This window comes from Eptatretus burgeri, chromosome 3, assembly GCF_056783735.1.
Source record: "Eptatretus burgeri isolate ZD-2024b chromosome 3, Ebu_testis_v1, whole genome shotgun sequence".
Classification (NCBI taxonomy): Eukaryota; Metazoa; Chordata; class Myxini; order Myxiniformes; family Myxinidae; genus Eptatretus; species Eptatretus burgeri.
The window spans coordinates 132,438,380-132,464,592 of NC_140963.1; the positions used below are offsets into that span (position 1 = coordinate 132,438,380).

General features: G+C 45.0%; 1 protein-coding gene and 2 pseudogenes across 2 annotated transcripts in view; 1 reads left to right on the forward strand and 2 right to left on the reverse strand.

The window, feature by feature from the left end:
* Positions 1-3,342: 3,342 nt before the first annotated feature.
* LOC147030998 (uncharacterized) lies at positions 3,343-4,509 on the reverse strand (annotated as a pseudogene).
* A 923-nt stretch (positions 4,510-5,432) lies between these two features.
* Positions 5,433-7,910, reverse strand: LOC147030999 (uncharacterized; annotated as a pseudogene).
* A 10,283-nt stretch (positions 7,911-18,193) lies between these two features.
* Positions 18,194-26,213, forward strand: part of KPNB1 (karyopherin subunit beta 1) — a 65,058-nt gene continuing 57,038 nt past the window's right edge. Inside the window, exons 1-6 of one of the 2 annotated variants that reach the window (XM_085875643.1) lie at positions 18,194-18,592; positions 18,766-18,824; positions 22,478-22,660; positions 23,013-23,213; positions 23,774-23,926; positions 24,239-24,298. In XM_085875643.1, coding sequence (XP_085731769.1) covers positions 18,550-18,592; positions 18,766-18,824; positions 22,478-22,660; positions 23,013-23,213; positions 23,774-23,926; positions 24,239-24,298 — 699 coding nt within the window. In that variant the 5' untranslated portion in view covers positions 18,194-18,549. The remainder of the gene's footprint in view (positions 18,593-18,765; positions 18,825-22,477; positions 22,661-23,012; positions 23,214-23,773; positions 23,927-24,238; positions 24,299-26,213) is intronic. The other variant, XM_085875642.1, reaches the window with a different exon arrangement.

Consider the following 26,213-nt stretch of genomic DNA (forward strand, 5'->3'; position numbering starts at 1 on the left):
CTACTTCTGACAGTCGTGATGAAGTTCACTCACCTGAATCCCAGACAGACACTGATTTGGACATCAGTGAATGACACAAACGCAAATGGACAATGTTGTGAAATTAAAGGCCTTGAATGAATCTCGCTGAACATTCACTACTTGTGAGTTGTCGTCATGTTTAAAATGCTTGTAAAGCTCTGGTGCTTGTCATATTACGCAAAAGAAGCAGTAGTTTGTTCTTTTTCGGCCATTTTAAAGAATATATCTGATTGGCGTCATTAATGATTACAAAACGAACTGTGCTGTGTATCGGAATGTGACAGGCAACTCCCTTGCCCAAATTCAAAGACATAAGTCCACTAAGAGAAACAGCGGTTCTCCAATACAACTTTCCAGCCAAAAGAAGTGCACAAGTGAGAACCAGTCGGGTCTGGTGGCCATTTTGGTGGCCATGTTGCATTTTTCTCAAAAACAAAATGCTCCATAATATAGTGATTTGATAAGTTCTACCATGCAACCAGGAAAAAAAAAAAGTCAACTTTCATGGGGAAAAAATCGATTTTCCAGCCAAAAAATGAATTCAAAGAGAAATTCAAGAGTTTAGTGGCCATTTTGGATTTGAGACCAAACGCAAATCATTCGAAAATCAACTGATTTATTGAAAAATTTATGGCTGGCCATTCCTCAGGCAGATGCCTGGCCCATCCCCATCTCCTTGAGATGATGGTCAACATGCTGCAACCACAAGGCACGTGGTTAAATCCATTGGCCTCCTCCACTCACGAGACTCCCTCGTGTGGGAGAATCTGGTGAGCAGGATCAGCATCAGGAAAATGAGCCACATGTCCATACAGCCGCAGTTGATGCTCACGGACTATGCAGGTAACAAATCTCATCCGAGTCTCTCTCAGCAACTGCTCCTTGGACACAAAGTTTGACCAGCGATAGCCAAGGATTCTCCGAAGAGACCTGGTCCCAAAGGAATGAAGTGCCCGTCTTAGTTTTGAAAGAAATTGAAAGCCTTGATCTTAGGTTTGACCCAGGAAACCCGTAATCCTCGTGGCTTCAACTCTTCAGTCAGCACCTCGATATCCAGAGTATATCGAGTATATCCTCGATATCTCTGGAAATGGATATCCAGTCTCCGCAAAGATGACTGCATCATCTGCGAAATCAAGGTCAGAGATCTTGACATTCCCAAACGATGCACCGCAGCTTGATCTCTCCGACATCCTTCCCATAATCCAGTCCATACAATGGTGAAAAGTGTGGGGGCCAGTACACACCCAACAAACTCCAGTAACAACTGGAAATAAGTCAGAGATGGTACCACCACATCTCACAGCACTCTCAAGACCAGAGTATAGTTCAGATATCAGATTGATCAGTTTTGGTGGCATTCCACGAAGACTGCCAGTCAACTGTAAGTGCTGTGAATGTGAAGTGGAAGAGCAACAACAGCTCAGCCTCGAAATGGGAGGCAACACAAGCTCACAGAATGGGACCACCGAGTGCTGAAGCATGTAGTGCAGAAGAATCATCTGTCGTCGGTTGAAACACTCACTACTGAGTTCCAAACTGCCTCTGGAAGCAACTTCAGCACAAGCACCGTTCGTCGAGAGCTTCATGAAATGGGTTTCCACGGCCGAGCAGCCGCACACGAGCCTAAGATCACCATGTGCAATGCCAAGCATCGGCTGGAGTGGAGTAAAGCTCACCGCCATTGGACTCTGGAGCAGTGGAAACTCGTTCTCTGGAGTGATGAATCACGCTTCACCATCTGGAAGTCCAACGGACGAATCTGGGTTTGACGGATGTATGAGGGGAGAACCAGGACGGTATGCCAGGAGAACGCCACCTGCCCGAATGCATAGTGCCAACTGTAAAGTTTGTTGGAGGATGAATAATGGTCTGGGGCTGTTTTTCATGGTTCAGGCTTGGCCCCTTCGATCCAGTGAAGGGAAATCTTAACACAACAGCATATAATGACATTCCAGATGATTCTGTGCTTCCAAATTTGTGGCAACAGTTTGGGGAAGGCCCTTTCCTGTTTCAGCATGACAATGCCCCCGTGCACAAAGCGAGGTCCATACAGAAATGGTTTGTTGAGATCGGTGTGGAAAAACTTGACTGGCCTGCAGAGATCCCTGACCTCAACCCCATCGAACACCTTTGGGATGAATTGGAACGCCGACTGTGAGCCAGACCGAATCGCCTAACATCGCCCGACCTCACGAATGCTCGTGGCTGAATGGAAGCAAATCCCCACAGCAATGTTCCAACATCTAGTCTCGTGGAAAGCCTTCCCTGAAGAGTGGAGGCTGTTATAGCAGCAAAGGAAGGGACCAACACCATATGAATGCCCATGATTTTGGAATGTGATGTCAGATGAACAGGTGTCCACATACTTTTGGTCATGAAGTGTGTTTTGATTACATGTGTTTGATTAATATTGTGTCATGTGGGCTGTATGCCTTGATTTGTCAGACCTGTTGCAACCTTTAATGTTTTACTGAGGGGTCCAAACAGATACTTTAAAAGGAAAACCACTTATACAGGGTCTCGGGGATTTTAGGGGTCTTTCAGGGTCTAAAGGGTTTTGGGGGTCTTCAAGGATGTTGAGGGTCTCCAGGGTATTTTAAGGCTGAAGTGGTGGATGAAAACACCCTTGGGCCAAAACCCAAGTCTGACTTTAGTCCGGGAGCCCATGGAGATTTGTTTAGCATTGCGAGTACAAAAGGTTTGAGGCTTGGAATATGATGGGACACAACATGGGACCCTCAAACGGGCATTCTTAAGTTTCATCTCCCGTTCCATTCCTGGGGGCGACCACTTAAAGTACCCCCAAATTCAAGTTTAATTAGCATGATTGAGTACATGAATGAAACCAGTGCCAAAATGTTCTCCGAGAAGGTAGAAATAAAGATCCGCCATTCTGAAGTGTCAACTCCTGCACTTAGCCTACTTAAGAACACCCCTAATTAGCACTAATTACCACGTTAATTAGCATGATTGAGTAAAATATGGAATTCAGGCCAAAATGTCTATCGGACCACCCTGTCCATGGATTGGCCATTCTTAAGTGTCAACTCCTGTACCTCGTCCACTTAAGAATGGGGATAAAATGAATGAACAATATACATTACAGTAGATATGCGAAAACAGAGTTAAATAAAATTTGAAACAAAATTACAACATGGACGAAAATGCTATAGTGACTGCTGATAACTGGTACTGAGTTGTAATGATCACTATTAATTATATGAAATTACTAATGGAGTTATTTCTAACTGTAGTTTGATTGTATTTATGACATTGAAGAAGTCACAGGTTGCAACTGGTTGTTGTGCATTGTGTTCCTTAATCATCTTGTGTCCAGTCTGACTCATCATCCGATGAGACGGTCATGTTCTCCTCTTCGATACTTTCATCACCATTGAGCTCATCTTCCTCTGGAACCAGGATGTCTGGCATCTGTGGCCCTTCATGCCAAATTGGCTGATAATATCCATTGTCAAAGTCCCAACCATTTGATTCCGCAGGGTGCTGTTGGATTTCGGCGACATCAGCATTCAGCCACATGTGAGCAACAAATGATGCACGTTTCATATGCATAATGAGCTCTGCCCCACATGGTGGAATGGCACTTGCGTTTCTGCCCTTAAGTTTCTCCAAGGGGTTCTTTGCTGTCGACTTTGGTCCAGAGCCCTTTTCAAACACCTTGTACCGATAACGATTGAGTGTCACCTTGCTGGTGTCCTTTGCACCATACATGAGTGTGGTGAAAGTTTGCAGGGTCTTTCGAGTTTTTTGAATCAGTTATGTTTCAGTCGCCAGGCTTTGGAATGCTTTCTCTGCCTCTTTATTCTTTTCCAGCTTTTAGCAAATGGTTTGACTTTGCCTTTGCGAACAAATGCGGCAGTGTAGTCACTGCCTGTGAACGCGTGGAATCCCGGCAATGCTGCACATATCTGAGGTCCAAGTAACTCGTAGATGGCGGTAATGCTGATATATCTTCGGTTATTCTTGGCTCCAGTACCAACATCCATCCACAAGAGTGACTGAAACTTGCTGCAGTGATACAACATGACGATTTCTATGTCTGTATCTGAAGCACGAATGACTATGTCCCCTTGTTTCTCAGTACTGTCCACAGATTTTGCATGGAGACATATCTTCGTATCTGCCTCTTCGTGGTTGTTTCTAAGGTATTCAACGGAATCACGTCTGAGAACTCCATCGCCGACTTCGTAGTGATAGCATTCTCCGGGAATGTCAAGATAGAGCTGACGGCTTCCGATGATCTGTTTGTATTCCTGGTCTTGCCATTCTCTCGCTACGAACTTGGGGAGCTGTGTCTTAAATGACCTTGATTTCGGGGCATTGCTTAGATCTTTCGGTCGTTTTTGTTCTGGCCCAGTTATCAAAAACTCGCGGTCATCTGCTCCTCTCCTTCCCCGTTCCATGTCTTTTCAAAGATGGCTGTGGGTAATCATCGAAGACTAGATGAACTTCCACACTCGACAGCGCCACTGTTTGAATCGGTATGCTTCTTGCGAGACCCCCATAGGTGGCTGGCTGATTTGGTGGTAGGGAATGGAGAATAAATGGGCCATCGATAATAATGCAAGCACGTTTGAATGCAGGACTGCATTCGGCATCATTCACCTTTGACTCCAGTAATTTGAAGAGAGCACTTTTTTCTGTTTTTTTTTCATAGTTCCTTTTGTACTGCACATTGACAAAGGGACTGGTGTGAGTGGATATTCAAAAATGAACGGCTAGTCCAGATTGCTCTTGGTGGCTCGTACCACAAGGCAGCCCATCAGATCTCGAGTACCCTTCAGCTCCGATATTTTCTTGTTTTCTGTTCTTCGGTTCTTTGCACATCCATCTGAAAAGGTCTTCAGTTTTGCCTTTGTTATCTTCTCTTCAAACCTGTTGGGATCAGCAATGCAGGAATCTAGGAAATCTTGGTGGCGTGCCTGTCCCTCTTTTGGAATTCTGAGCAGACTTTCATGAATCTCATCACTGGTTGCCTTCCCGGTGTTAATGTTGAACAGTTTCTTCTGTGATGCTTCTGTCTCGACTTCCATCTCAAAGGGATTGCGAGAGTCTTCTATTTGTTTCATGATCTTCTTCAAGTCGCGCATATCACGATCGATTCGTGCAGGTCGGAGTTCTGCAGCACCATCATCATTCACAATCAAACCTGCCATCTCTTGCACAAGGCTTATGAAAGAAGCCCTGGTAGATTTTGTGACCATCCATCTCAAACGAGCATTATAACTATTTGTGGCAGACAATATCCCTGTGAGGCGATATCCCGGGGTGCGATTCATCGATATTCATCAGGTCAAGCTGGAATTTTGTCAACCATCTGCAATAGTTGACATGGTTTGTAGCGAAGAAGAGGTCTATGACTGCAGTCAGTGTGAAGATGTATAGATCTATGTCATTTGTTCTGATCGCTCTCTCCAGGTTGTGGTAATGACGAATGTAATCGATGTACAATGTACTTCATCCAAAATTGAGCGGTGTAGCCATGTGTTCCAGATCTTGTTTCGTCTGTGTTCTTGGTATAGACAGTTTTTTCCAGCAACGAAGACATCTGATGCACCTATTGACTCGAGTGCAACTTCACCACTGTTTACACTGTTGATGAATTCCTCTAGTTGATTCTTTTCCTCGTAGGTCTTCATGAATGCCAAAAAGTGGAGGATCTCAAAGGCAAGGTCTAGTATTGGATGCAACCTTTTGCAGCGATTAAAATGTTTTCCTGATAGGAAGCCGTTCAGTGACCCTGGGGCTTGGACGTCAGTATCAGTTAGCATGTCAGGTCTTCCTGAATCAGAGAAAACACACCTGGCATTATGAAGACGTCATCAAATTGGGGCTTTTTCTGTGGCTTGAATCTGCATGGCAGGTTTTGCCGCATTCAGGTCATACGTGACAATTCCAAATTTCTGCTCACACTCTTTGGCACATCTTTGGGCTGTGATGAGCGTCTCTTGTATGACGTCAAGACTAGTGATTGGCTGTCTCAGGTTGGGCATGTATCAGACCTCTTGTTTTGGCAGCTTGTCTTCGTAGTTTTTGGCATTACACCCGACCCACATTGGAACCTTGCCTACATCTAGAGCATGACTCATCGTCCACATCAGGTCCAAGTTTCTTGCAGCACCACTGACATCAGGGAGGTTGAAGACATCTATGTGCTTCTAACTGAAAACATCTACGTGCTTGTAACTGAAAACTGTCATTTTTGGGTTTTTTACGATAGGGTTCCAGTGATACCTCTTGTTGCTCCAGTGATCGTTTTCGCCCCTTCCTGGTGCAAGGGACTATTGGCGGCAATGAGACGGACTCGCTTGGTTCAACTGACCTTGTTTCTTCTGATTCATCTGGTCCATTCTGATACATTATTCCCATTGTATCATGGAGTGTGTCTGCACCAGATAATCTATTTGTCAAATCATCGAAGTTATCAAATGCAACACCCATTGGCTTGTCTTTGATGGTTCTACCAGGACAGGACAGTCGCCTTTCTTGAAGTTGCTCTGCTGTTTCTGTTTCCAATTCCTCTAAGCTGTTGTAATTTATGCAGTGCCCAAATCGATTTAACACCTGCACAACCTTTTTGCTGCCTGTGACAGATTTCACAGCGACACCCAGTGCCACTTGCTTTGCTGGTTTGACTTTACCTCTCCTAGTAATGAAGAGGGCATCATCACAGGATGATTTAACGCGGCGCATCACATGATCGGTACATTTTGTGGGATTTTGTCCACAGGACAAGGTGGTGAAGAAAGTAGATAACAGAGGTTGGGGGGATACATCACCTCCCTTCAGGTCATCTAAAGTAGGATTTTCAGGCAAATCCCTTTTTTGAACATCAAGTCGATGTTTCCTGAGTAGCAGAGCGGCCTTAGTCACAATTTGTTCATCATCGGAGGCATAGTCATATGTGACACGAACTGCGTCATCAGACATTTCAGAACTGTACATTATAAATTCTAATTTCTTTCCGAGTGAAGTTTGAAATTTAAGTTTGTCACCAAATTTTCCCCTCAAATTCCGCATTAGGCTTTGAGCGTTATTTGGAGGAGTTTCTGATGATATATTGCACAAGTCCAAATACCTCGCATACACGGACGTAAGGAGTTCGGGCCTTTTGTTTCTGAGGACAGATTGCTCAACATATTCTTGAATATCATCAACAGCTGACGGGTTGGTGGTACTGGTCGATGGACTTTCGGCACTCTCCCTGTCACGATCGCGTACTCTGTTTGCCGACATCAAAAACGAACTCTTGCAAGAGTGATGAAATTTTACTTCCTTGGCGACGAGGTCAATGCCACTGATCTTAGACAAGATTTTAGCATCATTTAATACCAAAGCCGCCTCCTGAATGCTTTGGCTTGCCTCGAGAGTTTCGCAAACGCCAGCAACTTCAAGCCCACCCTTTTTGCACTTTTTTGTGTTGCCACAAAACAAACATTGTGGTGGAAATATACCAGAAGTGGATGGCTTTTCATCTTAGGTTGCGGTTGCAGAACGTAAATGTGTTGTCGTAGAGGTACTCGCAGTGTCACCAATGTCGACAGGTGACTGGCTGGCTGAAACTGCAGTAAAGTTTTCATAACAGCTAACATGATATCCATCCTTTTCCCCTGGGCTTTCAGGTGGATCAAGAACGACATCGTGGAAGACTGAATTCTTGAAATTTCGTTTTTTACGCCTGTTTGATGCAGTTTTTTGTACTGTGGCCCATTGTTGTTCACCGAATGGTAACACACTTCAAGGCATGGCCTCTTTCCCGAACTCTGATGCGAATGAAGGATACAGCGTCTCTGAGGTGTCGGAACTGGGCTTGGGGTCTCAGTCCTGGCAATGTTAGGAGACCAATCAGGGTCTTGCGTATCCATTGTCACTTTATCTGAAAAGGCAATATTATTTGGGATAGAACAATGTTCGGGAAAGGTTTTTTTTTTTTTAAAGGAAACATATTGTTTTTGCAATCAGCAAAATTAAATGTCTTGTGTTACCAGGTTTAATTTGGACATGGCGTAAATTAAAGTACCGGTAAATCGATTAAATGATATCAGGCCTAGAGACAGATATTGCGGATTAGAAAATGTTTTTATAAACATGATAAAGGATGAGATGATCACATTTGACCCGTTCTTACGTGGACAAGGTACAGGAGTTGACACTTAAGAATGCCCGTTTGAGGGTCCCATGTTGTATCCCATCATATTCCAAACATCAAACCTTTTGTACTCGCAATGCTGAACAAATCTCCATGGGCTCCCGGACTACTTGGTCTGTATGCCAAATGTGATGGTTGTCGGTCTTCGTAAAAAACGCGAACTTACAGACAGACAACTAATTTTATTTCCTTACAAAGAACCTGCCCGATAAGTGATCTTGGTCCAAGCATACAACGCTTTCTTCTGATGCATACCTTTATTTGGGCGGTGTATAAGCAACAGACAGCTCTTTTGGGGCAAAAAATAAAAATTCAGGATATGTGCATGAAGTAAAATATACCGACTGCTGAAAATTCAAAACACCTCACTGCGCTGGGAGATGTGGAGAGAGTTTGAGTCTCCCTTCCTCACTTCCCCCCCCCCCCCCAAGACCACCAGCAAACATATGATTCAGTGTTTTAGTAAACTTGGTGTGAAGGATTCAGTGTTTTAGTAAACTTGGTGTAAAGGATTCAGTGTTTTAGTAAACTTGGTGTGAAGGATTCAGTGTTTTTGTTACCTTGGTGTAAAGGATTCAGTGTTTTTGTTACCTTGGTGTAAAGGATTCAGTGTTTTAGTAAACTTGGTGTAAAGGATTCAGTGTTTTTGTAACCTTGGTGTAAAGGATTCAGTGTTTTCGTAACCTTGGTGAAAAGGATTCAGTGTTTTTGTAAACTTGTGAAGGATTCAGTGTTTAGTAAACTTGGTGTCAAGGATTCAGTGTTTTTGTAACCTTGCTGTAAAGGATTCAGTGTTTTTGTAAACTTGGTGTGAAGGATTCAGTGTTTTAGGAAACTTGTGAAGGATTCAATGTTTTATAAACTTGGTATCATGGATTCAGTGTTTTAGTAAACTTGGTGTCAAGGATTCAGTGTTTTTGTAAACTTGTGAAGGATTCAGTGTTTTAGTAAACTTGGTGTCAAGGATTCAGTGTTTTTGTAAACTTGTGAAGGATTCAGTGTTTTAGTAAACTTGGTGTCAAGGATTCAGTGTTTTAGTAAACTTGGTGTCAAGGATTCGGTGTTTTTGTAAACTTGTGAAGGATTCAGTCTTTTTGTAAACTTGTGAAGGATTCAGTGTTTTTGTAACCTTGCTGTAAAGGATTCAGTGTTTTTGTAACCTTGGTGTAAAGGATTCAGTGTTTTTGTAAACTTTTGAAGGATTCAATGTTTTAGTAAACTTGGTGTAAAGGATTCAGTCTTTTTGTAAACTTGTGAAGGATTCAGTGTTTTAGTAAAACTTGGTGTGAAGGATTCAGTGTTTTTGTAAACTTGGTGTAAAGGATTCAGTGTTTTTGGAAACTTGATGTCAAGGATTCAATGTTTTTGTAAACTTGTGAAGGATTCAGTGTTTTATAAACTTGGTGTCAAGGATTCAGTGTTTTTATAAACTTGTGAAGGATTCAGTGTTTTAGTAAACTTGGTGTAAAGGATTCAGTGTTTTTGTAACCTTGGTGTAAAGGATTCAGTGTTTTTGTAACCTTGGTGTAAAGGATTCAGTGTTTTCATAACCTTGGTGTAAAGGATTCAGTGTTTTAGTAAACTTGGTGTCAAGGATTCGGTGTTTTTGTAAACTTGTGAAGGATTCAGTGTTTTTGTAAACTTGTGAAGGATTCAGTGTTTTTGTAAACTTGTGAAGGATTCAGTGTTTTCGTAAACTTGGTGTAAAGGATTCAGTGTTTTAGGAAACTTGATGTGAAGGATTCAGTGTTTTAGGAAACTTGTGAAGGATTCAGTGTTTTAGTAAACTTGGTGTCAAGGATTCAGTGTTTTTGTAACCTTGGTGTAAAGGATTCAGTGTTTTCGTAACTTTGGTGTAAAGGATTCAGTGTTTTAGTAAACTTGGTGTCAAGGATTCGGTGTTTTTGTAAACTTGTGAAGGATTCAGTGTTTTTGTAAACTTGTGAAGGATTCAGTGTTTTTGTAAACTTGTGAAGGATTCAGTGTTTTCGTAACCTTGGTGTGAAGGATTCAGTGTTTTCGTAACCTTGGTGTAAAGGATTCAGTGTTTTAGGAAACTTGATGTGAAGGATTCAGTGTTTTAGGAAACTTGGTGTCAAGGATTCAGTGTTTTTGTAACCTTGGTGTAAAGGATTCAGTGTTTTCGTAACTTTGGTGTAAAGGATTCAGTGTTTTAGTAAACTTGGTGTCAAGGATTCGGTGTTTTTGTAAACTTGTGAAGGATTCAGTGTTTTTGTAAACTTGTGAAGGATTCAGTGTTTTTGTAAACTTGTGAAGGATTCAGTGTTTTCGTAACCTTGGTGTGAAGGATTCAGTGTTTTCGTAACCTTGGTGTAAAGGATTCAGTGTTTTAGGAAACTTGATGTGAAGGATTCAGTGTTTTTGTAAACTTGTGAAGGATTCAGTGTTTTAGTAAACTTTGTGTAAAGGATTCAGTGTTTTCGTAACCTTGGTGTAAAGGAGTAAGTGTTCTTGAAAATAGTGAACTGGGCGTAGTGGCGTGCGTCTGTAATCCAGCTCCTCGGAGGCTTGGGTTGGAGGATTGCTTGAGGACGGGAGCTCTGTGCTGGGCTGCGCTATGAGAGGGTGAAGGGCAGCCCGGAATCATGGCGAAACCAAATCCTTATCCCTGTGTCATAAGAGGTGACCAGGGTTGCTTCAGGAAGGGCATCCTGTGTAAAACCTATGCCAAATCAGTATGCGGATCATAACGGATGATCCGCTGTGACGACCCCTAACGGGAGCAGCCGAAAAACGAAGAAGTTATTGCGGAAAGTAATTTTTTCCGTAAATGACAATTTTCAATTTTCTTCACTATTTGTGGTTCCTTTTTTGATATCACAGTTGTGAGTGTTGCTTGAAATAGAGGAGGGATGTACAGCTCCGGGGCAAGATATTATGAACCCGAGAGTATTGATGGAGGTCGCTGAGCAGGTAAGTGAGATGTTGACGGATATTTTAAACAGTTCCCTGGAGTCAGGACAGGTACCGGAGGATTGGAGAGTAGCAAATGTAACATCATTATTTAAAAAAGGATCCAGAGAAGAATTGGGAAACTATAGACCTGTTAGTTTGACTTCAGTTGTGGGGAAGGTGTTGGAGACATTAATTAAGGACCAGATGAAGAACCATTTTAACAAATACAAACTAATTAAAGGTCGTCAGCAGGGGCTTACCAAAGGTAGTTCCTGTTTAACAAATCTTTTAGAGTTCGATGACGTAGTGTCTGATTGGGTGGATGAGGGAAAGGCAGTGGACATAGTGTATCTAGACTTTAAGAAGGTATTTGATAAGGGACCACATCGGAGGTTGTTAGCCAAAGTGAGGACTTGTGGAGTGGTGGTCAGGGAGCTAATTGGATTGTAAACTGGCTTCGTGGTTGGAAGCAAAGAGTGGCTGTGAGTGGGAGGATGTCATGCTGGGAGGATGGAAGTAGCGGGGTAACTCAGGGATCAGGACTTGGACCATTACTATTCATAATTTGCATCAACGATTTGGATAATGTGGTAAAGAGTAAGCTTTCCAAATTTGCAGATGACACAAATCTTCGAGGTCAGGTGGATAGCAGAGGGGATGGTGATCAGATACAGGAAAGTATTGATATTTGCATACATTGGGGAAAAGATTGGCAGATGGAATTTAACCTGAGCAAGTGTAAGGTGCTGAGGATGGGAAAGAACAATGAAAATAGAGATTACAGGATGTAAGGGGTAATTTTGGAGCATGTCACCCAGGAGAAGGATCTGGGGGTAGTAATAGATACGGGAGGTAAGCAGGCAGCACAGTGCCAGGCAGCTATAGGTAGAACAAATAGGGTTTTAGGTTGTATTCGGAGGGGGATCATTTATAAATCAAAAGAGGAGGTGTTAACATTGTACAGGAATTGAGTGAGGGCCACATTTAGAATATTGTGTGCCGTTTTGGTCACCACAACTCAGGAAGGACAAAGATGCCATCGAGAGGGATCAGGGCTACGCGATTGATTTGGGGCCGAGGTCGACTCAGCTATGAGGAGTGGCGAAGGAGACAGGGCTTCATACACGAGAAAGGAGGCGGTTAGGAGGAGATATCATAGAGATGTTTAAGATAATGAAAGGTATAGATAAAATAAGTGGTATAGATAAGATAATAAGGTATAGATAAACTGATGGAGTACTGCTCTCCCCTCTGGGCTGGTGCTCCTGCCTCCCACCTTTCTCGGCTTCACGCTGTCGAAACCAGGGCATTTAAGATCATCGGCATCTCCCGCAATGAAGCTGAGTCTTTGGGCCTCTCACTCAATCACCGCAGGTTGGTCGGTGGTCTTTCTGTCTTCTACCGACTCCTCTCCAGCCTTGCCCCCCCTGCTCTCTCTGCGATTTGTCCCCACCACATTTCCACAGGGCGCTCAAGGTCCGCCAACAACCCCCTTCTGGTAAAACTACCAAAATCACGAATCACTGCTCATCTTCACTCTTTCATTCCTCTTTTTTTCCCGCCTTTGGAATAAACTTCCTCACTCTATTCTTTCCCATTCTTCCCTCCAGGCTTTCAAAACAGCTGTTCACCACCACCTCTTATCTTCCCCCATCCAAATCCTCGATCTTTTCTACCCCCGATAATCCACCCAAGCCCACTTCCTTCATTTCTCCTGCTTTCCTTCCTGAAAGTCCCTGAAATGTCCATCTTCTCTTCGCCATGTTCCCCGTCCCATCCCCATCCCTCTCCCTTCCACAGTTCACCTAATGTGTCTGTTCCCTACTGTTTTGTCCCTTCCACTCCCGCCCCTCTTGTCTCATGCCTCCTTGCTGTGAGTTGTGTGTTAGCTCTCATACGAGCCTCGACCAAGGTATACAAAAAAAAAAGTGCGGATGTATTATTTAACAGAGTAGACAGTGATAGGACCAGTTGCCAGAGCTTGAGAGTTAAGATGGGAGTCAGACAGGGGACTTTCACTCAGAGAGTAGTTAATGCCTGGAATGGTCTCCCTGGAAAGGTTGTGGCAGCAGAAAAAGTATATAAGTTTAACTTAGAATTAGATAGGTACCTGGAAGTTATGGAGATAGAGGAGTATGGAGATGTTGATAAGACTTCGGTAGTTTTTTTTTGTATACCTTGTCGAGACTCGTATGAGAGTGAACACACAACGCACATCATGAGGAGTAGGAGACAAGAGGAGAGGGAGTGGGAGGGACAAAACAGTGGGGAACATAGACATTAGCAGATCTGTGGAAGGAGAGGGATGGGATGGGGAACATGGGGAATAGAAGATGGACATTACAGGGACATCAGGAAGGAAAGCAGGGAATTTGAAGGAGGTGGGCTTGGGTGGATTATCGGGGGTAGAAAAGATCGAGGATTTGGATGGGGGATGATAAGAGGTGGTGGTGTACAGCTGTTTTGAAAGCCTGGAGGGAAGAATGGGAATGAATCGAGTGAGGGAGTTTATTCCAAAGGCGGGAAAAAAGAGGAATGAAAGAGTGAAGGTGAGCAGTGATTGGTGATTTTGGTAGTTTTACCAGAAGGGGGTTGTTGATGGACCTTGAGCGCCCTGCGGAAATGTGGTGGGGACAAATCACAGAGAGAGCAGGGGGGCGAGGCTGGAGAGGAGTCGGTGGAAGACAGAAAGACCACCGACCAACCTGCGGTGATTGAGTGAGAGGCCCAAAGACTCAGCCTCATTGCGAGAGATGCCAATGATCCGAAATGCCTTGGTTTCTACAGCGTGAAGCCGAGAAAGGTGGGAGGCAGAAGCACCAGCCCAAAGGGGAGAGCAGTACTCCATCAGGCCGTGGACGAAAGCTTTGTATGTGCTTAGGAGCTCAGATGGGCTGAGGAAGGACTTTGCACGAGGGAAGACTCCCAGTCGGCGACTGGCTTTGGAGGCGAGGTTTGAAATGTGGCTTTCCCAGGAAAGGTCATGGCAGATAGTGAGACCCAGAAGCTTAAAAGAAAGGACTTCTTCAAGGGGATTGTTGAGAAAGTGGATGGGGGGGGGGAAGGGGGGTTTCTAAACGGTCCTTTCGAAGAGACAGAGCGAGAGTGTGAGATTTGTCTGGATTGAAAGACATGTTCCACGTGTTGGACCAGTTTGTGATTTTATCCAGATCAGCAGTGAGCGAAGAAGCTGCTGCTTGCCGGTCTGAGGGATGACAGATGGTGCGGCAGAGGGTGGAGTCATCAGCAAAGAGAAATAGAGGATTTTCCAGAGAGTCCGAGAGATCATTGATGAAAACCAGAAAAAGAACAGGGCCCAGAACGCTACCTTGAGGAACTCCAGCCTGGACAGGAAGAGGGGATGAAAGAACTCCATTTAGGGCCACACGTTGACTGCGACAGGAGAGGAAGTCTGCGAGCCATGAGTGGAGATGGCCTTGAATACCATGGGAAGAGAGTTTGGTGAGTAGGGCAGGGTGCCAGACTGTGTCAAAAGCACGTGATATGTCCAGGGATACGGCTCGGATTTCCTGTCTGGCATTGAGGACCTCCATCCATTGTTGGGAGAGCAGAAGCAGCATATCCAGGGTAGAGTGACCTGGTCTGAAACCAAATTTATGATCAGAAATCAAGCCATTGGAGAAGAGGAAGGATTTGATGTCTGAAGCGATGATGGATTCCATCACCTTGCTGATGATTGGGAGAAGGCTGATTGGTCTGTAGTTATAGGGATCTGTTTTTGCACCTTTTTTGTGCAGAGAAGTGATGTTTGCTGATTTGCAAGCAGATGGCAGATGACCTTGGGCAAATGAGAGGGTGAATAGAACAGAGAGAGGGTGAGCAAGAGCAGAAGAGCAGGCTTTGAGGACACGTGGGCTGATGCCGTCTGGACCGGTTGCAGAATCTGAGTCGAGGTTTGAAAGCAAGCTCTCCACCTTGTCAGGAGAAAAGGACACAGAGTCCACGGACAGTTGGGTGCGACTGGGTAAAGTGGGTAGAGATAGTGATGGGTTTAGGACACAAGATTTAGCTGCAAACACCGAGTTTAGGCATTCAGCTTTTTCACGTGTGGAATCAGCAGTGCGGCCATTTGAGGTCAGGGAGGGGATGGAGGGGGAACATACACCAGAAACAGATTTGATTAAACGCCACCAGGATTTTGAGGAGGAAGAGAGGTTTGAGAGTTCAGACTTGAGATGAGAAAGATGTTGTTTTCTGGCTCTCCTGAGGGTAGATACACACTTGTTCTGAGCTGTATGGAAGGAACTGAGATTGCCCTCAGTTGGGTTTGCTTTCCATGAGGCAAAGGCAAGTTGTTTCAGGACAACTGCCTCGCCACAAGCTTCAGTAAACCAAGGGAGGGAGGAAGGGTAAGACAACTGAAGACGAGAGGGGATAAATATGTGTATGAGGGAGAGCAAGTTTCTTTGAAAGAATTCCCAGGATGAGTTGATGTTGGAGAAAGTAGTGATAGGAGACCAGTCTGTAAGTTTGATGGTTGCTTGGAGACCCTGCCAGTCGGCTTGAGTGAAATGCCAGACTCGACGGCGGTGAGGTGGTTCTCTGATAACAGCCAGAGAGATGTCCACTTTGACAAGGACGTGGTTAGAAGAAGCGATTGGTTTGAGCATTGATGGGAGATTGTGTTCATGTGTCCAGAGTGCTGTTGGTGGGGGTCTCGTCAAGGGGTGTTGAGTGGTTGATGTGTTTTTTTTTTTACCCAAGCCCATGCCCCCTCCCCTGAGGAAAAATTCATAAATACAAAAACTACAAGAAACAACAGCAACAAAAAAAAAACCACAAAACACTTTATTACAAATAAATAAATTATACATTTTGCATTTTCTTCTTTGGATCTTGTGTTGATAAATTTGTGTGGTGTTGATGTCATACAGGCATGATGGGCTGAATGGCCTCCACCTGCGTCTGATTTCCTTGTAATCTGTTCACACCATGTATGACATCACGTATTTTGGCTGAAAACCACCCTTTGTGTTGTTGTTGCTGCATTGCTTTGTTTTTGTTTTTTCTCAAGTACTTGTAACAACCTTTGTGTACAGGTAATCCTCCAGGATGGTTTGGAGTTGTGAAAGTTTTTCTTTCCTGGTACTCACAAACAATTTCAGATTGCAATACTTCATATTCCCACTTGTACACTTATCCTCCGCTTCTCCGTCTGTACAAAACTTCATAAGAACCACATCCTCATCCTCATCTGTTCCTCCATCGACACAAATCTCCACGACAACCACATCGAGAGACCAAACAGAAACGACTTATTATTATTTCTCGAATGAGCTAAGATCCTCGTCCTCTTAATGATGACGTCATAAAAACGAATATGACGTCATTGTGATGTATCAGGTTTTGCGATAGATTATTATCTGCGCTAATGCCCGGCTTGATTCCCGCAAACAAAATTCAAACAGCTTGCCTAGTTTCGGAGATAACGGTACAGGCGATTTCCATTCGCGGCGATATTATGACGTCAACTTTTTTTTCTAGGAAGAACTTCCAAAATCGGAGATGGTTACTGCCTGCGCGTGGGCTTTCTGCATATACGTGGCAAGTTTCACGAAGATCCGATGAAAACTCTGGGTTGTGAAACAAAAAATGTCAAAAAATAGGAATGACGTCATAAAAATTGATATGACGTCACAGTGATGTATCACATGTGCGGTGATTCATCTCTGCTAATAATGCCCTGTTCGATTCCCGCAAACACAATTCAAAAAGCTTGCCGAGTTTCGGAGATAATTTTTTTCGGCGATTTCCATTAGCGGAGATATTTTGACGTCATAACTTTTTTTTTCTCGGAGGAATTTCCAAAATCGGAGATGGTTACTGTCTGTGCAGGGAATTTTTGAGTAAGACTTCGAGATCCTCCAGGAGGATCTAAAAAAGATAACGATCCCAGCTGTGATCGTTTCTGTTCTTGGATTATTACCGATTGTCACCTTTACCCTTTGTGTTCTGTTTCAGAAGACGTCACAAAGGAAAGCGTGTGCACACGTTGACAGCATGAAACAAAGTATAATAAAAACTAGAAGGGCACTCGGTCGGTGGAGCGCACACCTCCGCCAACGCAACACCTGATCCTCAAGAACATATTACACCTGGCCCGATACATTTTTGAGACATCGTGTGCGAAATCTCTCGACGGTGAAGAATCAATGAAAAATTTATCAGATCCAGAGGAGAATTGTGGAATTATTGACCTGTTAGTTCGACTTCGGTTGGCGGAAGGCGTTGGAGACATTAATTTTAAGGACCAGATGAGGAAACCCTTCGAAACTTCCATAAATTGGGCGAAGGATTGGCAGGAGGCTGCCGCAGGTGAGGCCAACCAGGTGTTCGGTTTCTCTTGGCTGGGGGGGGGGGGGAATCAATGGTCAATCAAGAGAGGGACGTTGACTAACTGTGTCCACCAATCCAGTGAGACCACCACTGGAACCGAATGTCGTGCTCAGATTTGGTCACCACATCAAAGGAAGGAAGGGAACGACGATGGAGAGGGTTGAGATGGTCGTTGCGAAAGGATCTTTCACTCAGAGAGTGGTGAATGCATGCAATGGTCTCTCAGCAAGGTGACCGCACCACGTCATGGACAGTTTACACTTAAAATTCCATCGACTTGTGTGGTGATTCGGGGAGGACGATGTGGTTGACGGGTCTCATGACCTCTTCCTTGTGAGGAAATTGCTCAATTTCTCATCTCGAATTTTCTTGCACTTCATCGTCCGAAGTGAACACCGAACCGGTGAAAATACATTAACAACCCTCGTCTACAAATAAGGTACGGTGAAGGTGGAGGCGGATGTCCGCGCTCTTCTTGGATGAATTTTTTTTTTTCTCCTCAGGACGTTTGCATTCGGTTCCCGCCAAAAAGAAAACGATCACCGAACCTGACGTCACATCCGCTCTGTACTCCGTTTGAAAAGCCAAAGTCCAAAGATCTTTTTCGAATTAAATAATAGCCGGCGACACGGTGACACAAGAGCGGCGGTTTCACCGTCGCGTGCTCCATTTGGCGGGGGGTTTTTTGGGGGGGGGGATCGACGAGACCCTCGACGTTTGAGAGACGTCACTCGCGCCGCGTCCGGACCACGTGTGCGCATTTTAAATATCCTAACGGTCGAGGAATCGAACAGCGAGCCGCCGTTGCCGGGCGCCGGGTCGGAACCGCTCACCTTGGTCGCGCATCGTCTCATTCCGGGTAATCCCGAACACGTCGAGCAGTAACAGGTTTATTTCCATCTCCTGTTCCTCTTCCGGCGGATCGCTCCCTCCGCGCGCGCGCGCCGGAAACACGCCTCGCCTCGCCTCGTCTTCCTGCGACGGGCCCAGCCGAGGGCCGCCGTCGCCGCTCGAGCCCGCTCCCCCCTGTGAGAGCCACGGCGGAACGACACGGGGGGGGAAACGCGTCACACGTCACTGTCATGATGGAGTTGGTCACCATCCTTGAGAAGACCGTCTCGTCAGGTGATGCCCGACTCATGGCCGCGCTTTTTCGCGGAGATTTATTTATTTTATTTTATTTTTCTCTTCTCTAAAAGCCAGAATCCCCCCTCCCCCTTCCCCCCCCGGTTATCCGTGACCTCGTCGTTATTCTCTCTCTCTCTCTCTCGTTTCCCCCCCACATTTTCTCGACGCAGATCGCAATGAGCTGGAAGCGGCGCAGAAGTTCCTGGAACATGCGGCCGTGGAGAACCTGGTGCGTGAACGAGGCCTTTTTGGGGCCTAACATGGCGCTGTGGGAGTCTCGCCCCGAGGCCTGCTCCCTGTCCGTGCCCCCTGTCCGTGCCCCCCGCTCCTCACGAGCCTCGTGTTCATGAGTGTCTGTGCGTCGCGTCGCCCGTCGCTTGTCTTCACGACGCCTTGTCCGTCGCCCGTCCTCTCGCATCGAACGAACAGCCCTTCGGCTTCCTTAACTCCACCACGTGTTGCCTCGACTTGTCGTCCCTTCACGTCTCCATGGTTTCCTCGGAAACCTTCATCGAGCCGCTGTGTGTGTTGTGTCTTTTTTTTTTTCTCCCTTTTTCCATCTTTGTTTTTTTTTTTTCCGTTTGATTTTTTTTTTTTCATCATTTTGTTTCTCGATTCTCGTGCGAATCTGGAAGTGAAAGGTTTTTTTTTTTGTCCCGTCGAAGCAAAAGCGTCGCAAACGACGTCGTTCGTTCCATTGACGATTGAGGACGTCGCTCTTTGTGTGTCCGTTTGTCCGAAGTGTTTGTTTCACTTCCTGATCTCCTCTTGTTTGAAAACCCACTCTTGTAACCGACACATGTGCGGCGGTTGCTACGACGTGGTCTTCCGTTAGGTTGCTAGGGCGTGGGTGTGGTGGGTTGCTCGGGTGTGTGATGGGTTGCTAGGGCGTGGGTGTGTGATGCGGACGACGTGTGAGGGTTGAGGTGAGGTGTTAAAGGGGTGTGTGTGGTCGAAGGGTGAGGGGGGTGGGAGGATGTAGAACATGTGAGGTTGGGGGTGGGGAGGGAGGTTCTGGAGTGGGTCTGGTGTTTACAGTCGAGGGAACTCCTGTGGTTTTGCGGGGGGAACCCTCGAGGGTTTGCGATCGGGGTGGGATCCACTCTCAGGGAGTCATGATTGGGGGAACTCGTGCGCGGGGCGTTGAGGGAACGTGGGGGAGGGAGGTTGGTGAGTAAGGATTGGGGGAGTGCTATTTGGAAGATGGTGGGGGGCTGGATGAGGAGCTGTGGGACTGACGAGGATGAGTGGTGATGTGTGGGAGGGGGGTGGTGATCGGCGAAGGCAAATATGGATGAGGAGTTGAGTGGTAGGGCAATGTGGGGGGAGGGTGGTGAATGGTCTGGGTAAGGTGGGGGTGGTAAACGGTTGTGGGGTGTGTCGTTAACAGAGGTGGGGTTTGAATTTTGTGAGTGGTAAAAGTGATGTGTAGGGTGTCGGTGAGTGGGAGACATAACTTGGGGGATGGAGGAGGGGGGTTTGGTAAGCAGAAGGGGTGATGAGAAGAGCGGTCGAGGTTGAAGTGTGGTGAGTGCTTGAGGGAACGTGTGGGGAGGGGGGTGCATGCTGAGTAATAAGGGGAGCATGGAGTATGGTGAGCTGTGAGGTGGTGCTGAATCTTTCCCATACTGGAAAGGTTGGAGGTGGTGAGCGTTTTTGCGAGGGGGGGGGGCAGTTGGTGAGCAGGAGTGGGATCGCGCAGGGGGAGGGTGGCGTTCTTGAGCAGAAGGAGATCGTGCCGAGGGGTAGGGGTGGCATTCGTAAGTGGGAGGGAGGATCGTGCAGCGGGGGGGGGGGCATTTGTGAGCTGAGAGGTAAGGGTAACGTGTGGGTGGTGGGTGGCATCAGTAGGAGGAATGCAGGTGGGGTGGGGGTTGGGGGGAGTGGAGCAATAAAGGGATACGTGTGCTTTGAGAGCAGAAGAGCAAACACTTGGCATGGAGTGGAACATACCCGAGGGGGGTGCAGTAGGGATAACATACGGGGAAGGGGGTGGGTGGGTAGGGGAGGGGTGGTGTTGAAGGCGGGCTTGCGTTGTGGGGTGCGTCATTGTGTTTGCACCCCTCTCCTATGTCCATGGGCATTTTTGTCGACGCGTGCACCTTTTGGTGTGGGTCTGTGTGCCCATGTGGATGCGGGACCTCATTCCCCTGTGGACATCTTGTATATTATTTCCGAGTTTGTGGTTTCGTGTCGCGCTATCTTCTACTTTGTTCTGCGCTCGAATAACGTGATATTCGGCTTACGTTATCTCAAAGACCATATGAGGTGCATGGTACAAAAAAAGTAAATAAAATGGTTCTGAAACGGTGAAATCGTATTCCACTTACTGCATTAAAGTAAAATTACTTCTGATACTCTGCATCAGTTCCTTTCTCAAACACACCCACCCAAACATGTCGCGCAGAGCGTGGGTTATGCAAGTGAGTGTTTATGTAGGTGTTTGTGCTCTTGTGTGTGTTTGCATTGGTGTGTGTGCCTCTGTGGGTTTGGGTGTTTTGGCTGTTTTTGTTTGTTTGTCCGCACAGAACTTTGGTGATTTTCTCTGCAACCGCTTGTCAGATTGAGACAAAATTTTCACCATTGATATAACTATTCATGTGGAATGTTTTAATCATAATTATGACATCATTGGTCATGTGGTGTGGCAGCCATATTGGAAAAACTTTGGACCTTTGTATCTCCAAAACCGCACAAAGCAAGTACTCCTCATGGGGAATGAGTGTGATGATTATAAGATATTTTTAATGGCGTCACAGGTGCCTTCATTATGACGTCATTATTGCATATGCAGAACGCCACATCTGATCAGTATGGAAATTTTTGAGTGTCATCGAGGGATAAAATGGTCCACAGAAAGAAAAAAAAAATGATGATGTCATCGGTCACGTGATTTGGCAGCCATGTTGTTTAAAAAAAATTTTTAATCTGAAATGGCTGAACAGATGGAGGTGAAACTTTACACGGATGACCGCCTGTCCACAAGGAACAAAAGGTTCGCACATATGATGTCATAGGTCACATGGTTTGGCAGCCATATTGGATTTACCCTAAAACGTATGGAAATATTCTCCAGAACGGCTACACAGATCGAGGGGATACCACACAAATGTTCCCCAAGGCATGGGTGCACAAGTTTGTTGAGGAATAATTGATAGATCACATGGTTTGGTTGCCATATTGGATTTAAATCGTGTTTTCTCTGGAACCACTTCATCAATCGACGTGAAACTTCACAATTATGATGTAGTGGTTATGGGGAATACATGTTTTAAATTTCAACTTGATCGGCCAAATGGCCTGACAGCCAGAATAATTAATTTTTTTGATCTGGGTTTATTTTTTATTTTATTTCGAATAAGCCTCACTTGGCTCTGCCTGGGTGGGTTTGAGGGTAGTGTTGTAGCAGCTGAAATGTGAATCCTATCCAGGTTCTTCCTGATGACTTCATCTTTGCTTTTTGCTTGTTTGGGTTCCTTCTGATTACTCCATTGCAGGACTGTTCCTATTTGGTCTTTCATTTGATTTGAATTGAGTTTATTTTTATCCCATTCTGAATTCAATTTAATTATAATAATAAACGTCATGGATCAGGGTCAGGGTCAGGTGTCCGATCAAAGCGGGACGTCTTGGTACCCGGTCATCACTGCCAGCAGTTATAAAGTAGCAGTTCTAATTATGTCTCATTAATTTCATAACACACCAGTACATAAACGCCGCACAAAATACATCGCACAAAACTACACAAACGCCACATAAAACGAGTCCTGGCGAGGGTCTGAAATCTCTAATTGCTCTTTTCCTTGTTTTCATTGCAATTGTTCTTGCATTCCCCCCCCCCCCCCTTTGTCTTTAACATGGTTTCTTGACCTGTCATTGCAGCCAGCTTTCCTTATGGAACTCTGCAAGGTTCTTGCCAATCCAACAAACAGCCAGGTGGCCAGAATGGCTGCCGGAATCCAGATTAAGAACTCGCTTACGTCCAAGGATCAGGAGATAAAGACCCGCCACCAGCAACGCTGGCTTTCTGTTGATGCAGCTTCTCGCTCACAAATGAAGTCGTGTGTAAGTTTCTCGGGAAGAGGAAAATGCCGCTAAAAACATGAGCCTCCAACTTCGGTTCATTTATCATAATCATTTTTTTTTTAATTTAATGTTTTTCTTTTTTAATTTAATCTAATCCCTGTAATGAGAAAATGGAACAGTCACGATTCTGACAAATTGTCATTTTGGAATGACAATCGTTCACTGTCTCAGCCATCTTGTACTGTTCCATATTTTATGGGTAACCCTTGTTTGTTTTACCATTTTCAACTGGTTTGTTGCATCTTTTGAAATGACAAGAGCTTTGAAGTCTCTTGTTTTTTTTCTCTTTATTTTTCTCTCATTTCCTAATTTGTCTCACTAACCTGTGCAGGTGATCCAAACACTCGGTACTGAGGCCTACCGTCCGAGTTCCGCAGCCCAATGCATTGCCGGCATTGCTTGTGCAGAGATTCCTGTTGACCAATGGCCAGATCTTATCCCGCAACTTACAGCCAATGTGACAAACATCAGCAGCACAGAACAGATGAAGGAGGCGACGCTGGAAACTATTGGTTACATCTGCCAGGATATTGTATGCATCGTTTATCTTTTACTTTCTCTGGTCATTTGTGTGCACTTTAAAACATCACATCCATGTCCTACTGTTTGTTGAGGTTGACCCTTTGTTCTGCAAGTGTTTGTCTTCTCCACTCAATTTTTGCATTGTTTTCAGTTCTGGTGCCAAAAGGTGCTTCTGAAAGCCAAACATTTTCATTTCTGAAATAATGATCCAAAAGGTGCTTTTAACTCGTCCTTTGATTGTTTGCTGGGTTTAACTGGCTTCGTTTAAGACTCTGAGTGCAGGAGGGAGGTCTCTCTCAACACGGACCATTCTGATCCATGTAATGCAATTTGAGGACATGCTGGTCCAGTCAATTTTTCAATCTCGTGTGCTTGTCCGCAACTGAACTGCGGAGTAAAATATTGTGTCCACAATTCTGTCTGAGCCACTTTTACTCGCCAACAAACAACCATGGGCGTGTTTTGTTCTGCTTTGTTTGGCCAAATACTCTGCAATCACAATGTCTCTTTTGCTCGCCCTCACTGTCTGCTCACCGATGCTCCTCGTGTTCCCCTGCCTGTTTGTACCAGGAGCCGGAGCATTTGCAGTTGAAAGCGAATCAGATCCTCACTGCCATCATCCAGGGCATGAGAAAGGAAGAACCAAATAACAACGTTAGGTTGGCAGCCACCAATGCCCTGCTGAATTCCTTGGAGTTTTCAAAGGCAAACTTTGACAAAGAGGTTTGGCTTTTTATTTATTTAATCCTTTCCTTCTCCATTTTGATCATCCAACCTTTTTCCTTTTCTTACTGCTCGTTGTGACATCATTATCGGCCTTTCCAAAGTGACTGTAATCGTTCTCTGTGAGTGTCTGCGTGCAGATTTACGTTAATGTGGATTGGTCAGTCTCAAATTCACCCTAACCTCCATGTCCCAGCGATGCTCTACCTCAAATGCTCTGTCTTCTTGTTTTTGTTGTGGAGTAATATTTTGCTCTTCGGTCACCTATTAACCCCCCCCCCCCCCCAACTTTCTTTTTCCTTTTTCCAACAGCTGGAGCGACATTACATCATGCAAGTTGTTTGTGAAGCAACACAATGTCCAGACACTCGAGTAAGCTTTCTAATTTGGTGTTTGATCCACTGCAATTATGTTCCACATCTTTTAATGGTCCTCTTATCACAATGCATAAAAAGTAACATTTACATTACAGGATTTGATTACCAAGTACCATTTACAAAGGTGTTCCTTCTGTACATCAAGCATTGATTCAAGGACTCAAGTATTTTGACTTTTTTGTAAATGTCTTGAATTTATATATATATATATATATATATATATATATATATATATATATATATATATATATATATATATATATATATATATATATATATATATTTGATTTGGCGAGCATAAGGGTATAAAAGGTCACGTGTAGATGGTGTGATGCCTCTTGCTTTGAAGCCCGAGAGGAAATAAATAGTGGCATTTGAACTATCTTGGGCAGTTCCACAAACTTGCTAAAAGATGAACAAAGGGCTGGTTTTTGGAAAGCATCGATTTTGGAAGTTTAAGCAAGAAAAGGTTCCAGTTCTGGAATAAATGGGAGCGTGTCATGGAAGAGCAAGGAATGGTGAGAGTGCTGATGTTGCACTGGGAGCAAGGTCAGAGAGACGTCACTGACCAGTTTGCGAAGATAGCAACAAGTCGTGTGCTTCGTCCTCTGAGTGAGGTGCCAGTAATGTTGAGAGATTTAGATTCTGCGGTAGACAGATGTGATGCTGCGGTGCCAGCCCATCGGGAAGAGCAGCTGTGAGTAGTTCTGATTGTTATTATTACCCTGTGCACGACAAGCAAAAAGCCGGGTGAAGCAGTTGGTTCATGTTTGTCCGTCTTATCCGTTTATGATCGAGGAACAACCGATTTAAATCCATTGTTCACAAAGATGGCAGTATTGAAGGTGTGGGAAGGGTATTTCAAAGAGCTGTTGAACTGGGAAGGAAGCAATGGAGAGCTGGAGCTACCGTGTTATGTAGAGGGGGAAGTGGAGATCACGGAGGAAGAAGTGTGGATGGCATTGAAGAGCATAGAGAAGGGAGGAGCGCCAGGCATTGATGAGGTGCGTGCAGAGATAATTGCAGTGGAAGAAGTTGGTATCAGTTGGGTGAAGAGGCTGTTGAACATCTGTATGAGAGAGAGGGTTCAATTCCAGAGGAGTGGAAAACGGTTAATTGTGCCAATATGGAAGGGGAAAGGTGATGTTCAAGATCTGGGGAAGTACAGGGGCATTAGGCTTGTAAGTCATTTAATGAAGTTGCTGGAGATGATTCTCGACAGGTGGATAAAGAAGAGGGTTGAGATTGAGATCGGAGAAGAGCAGCAGGCATTCAGAAAGGGTAAGGTGATGACGGATGGGATCGTCAAATTGAGAAGCCGTTGGAGGTGCAAGGCCCTCACTCCTCCACACCCCCCAGGAATACCTCTGGCTATGACTTATCCGCTCCCACCTCTTTCATATGTGTGTTGTACCGTCCAGCAAACAGTGATGACTCGATTTACATCTCACACGCTGAAAACATGGACCAACTTCTATCCACTCATCCAAACTCTCTTTTCCAAACTCTCATATGTGTTGACTTCAATTGTCATCATGCCAGTTGGCTTAATGTTGGCACCTCTCTCATCTGCCATGGCACTTCAGCAAAGGACTTCTGTGATTAATTTGGACCGACTCAATTTGTCAACTTCCCGACCCGGATCTCAACCAACGGTACTCAATCTCTTCTGGATTTGATTTTGACCAATTTCCCAGAAAATATCTGTTGCTCTTCCTCTGCTCCAATTGGTTCATCTGACCATATGCTTGTTAAAACGGTCATCGCTGGCTGTTCTTAGACAACCACCTCAGCGCCGACAAGTTTGCCACTTCACTCAGGCCGACTGGCAGGGTCTTCAAGCAGCCATCAAACTTCTGGGCTGGTCTCCCATTTCTACTTTCTCTGACATCAACTCATCCTGGGAATTC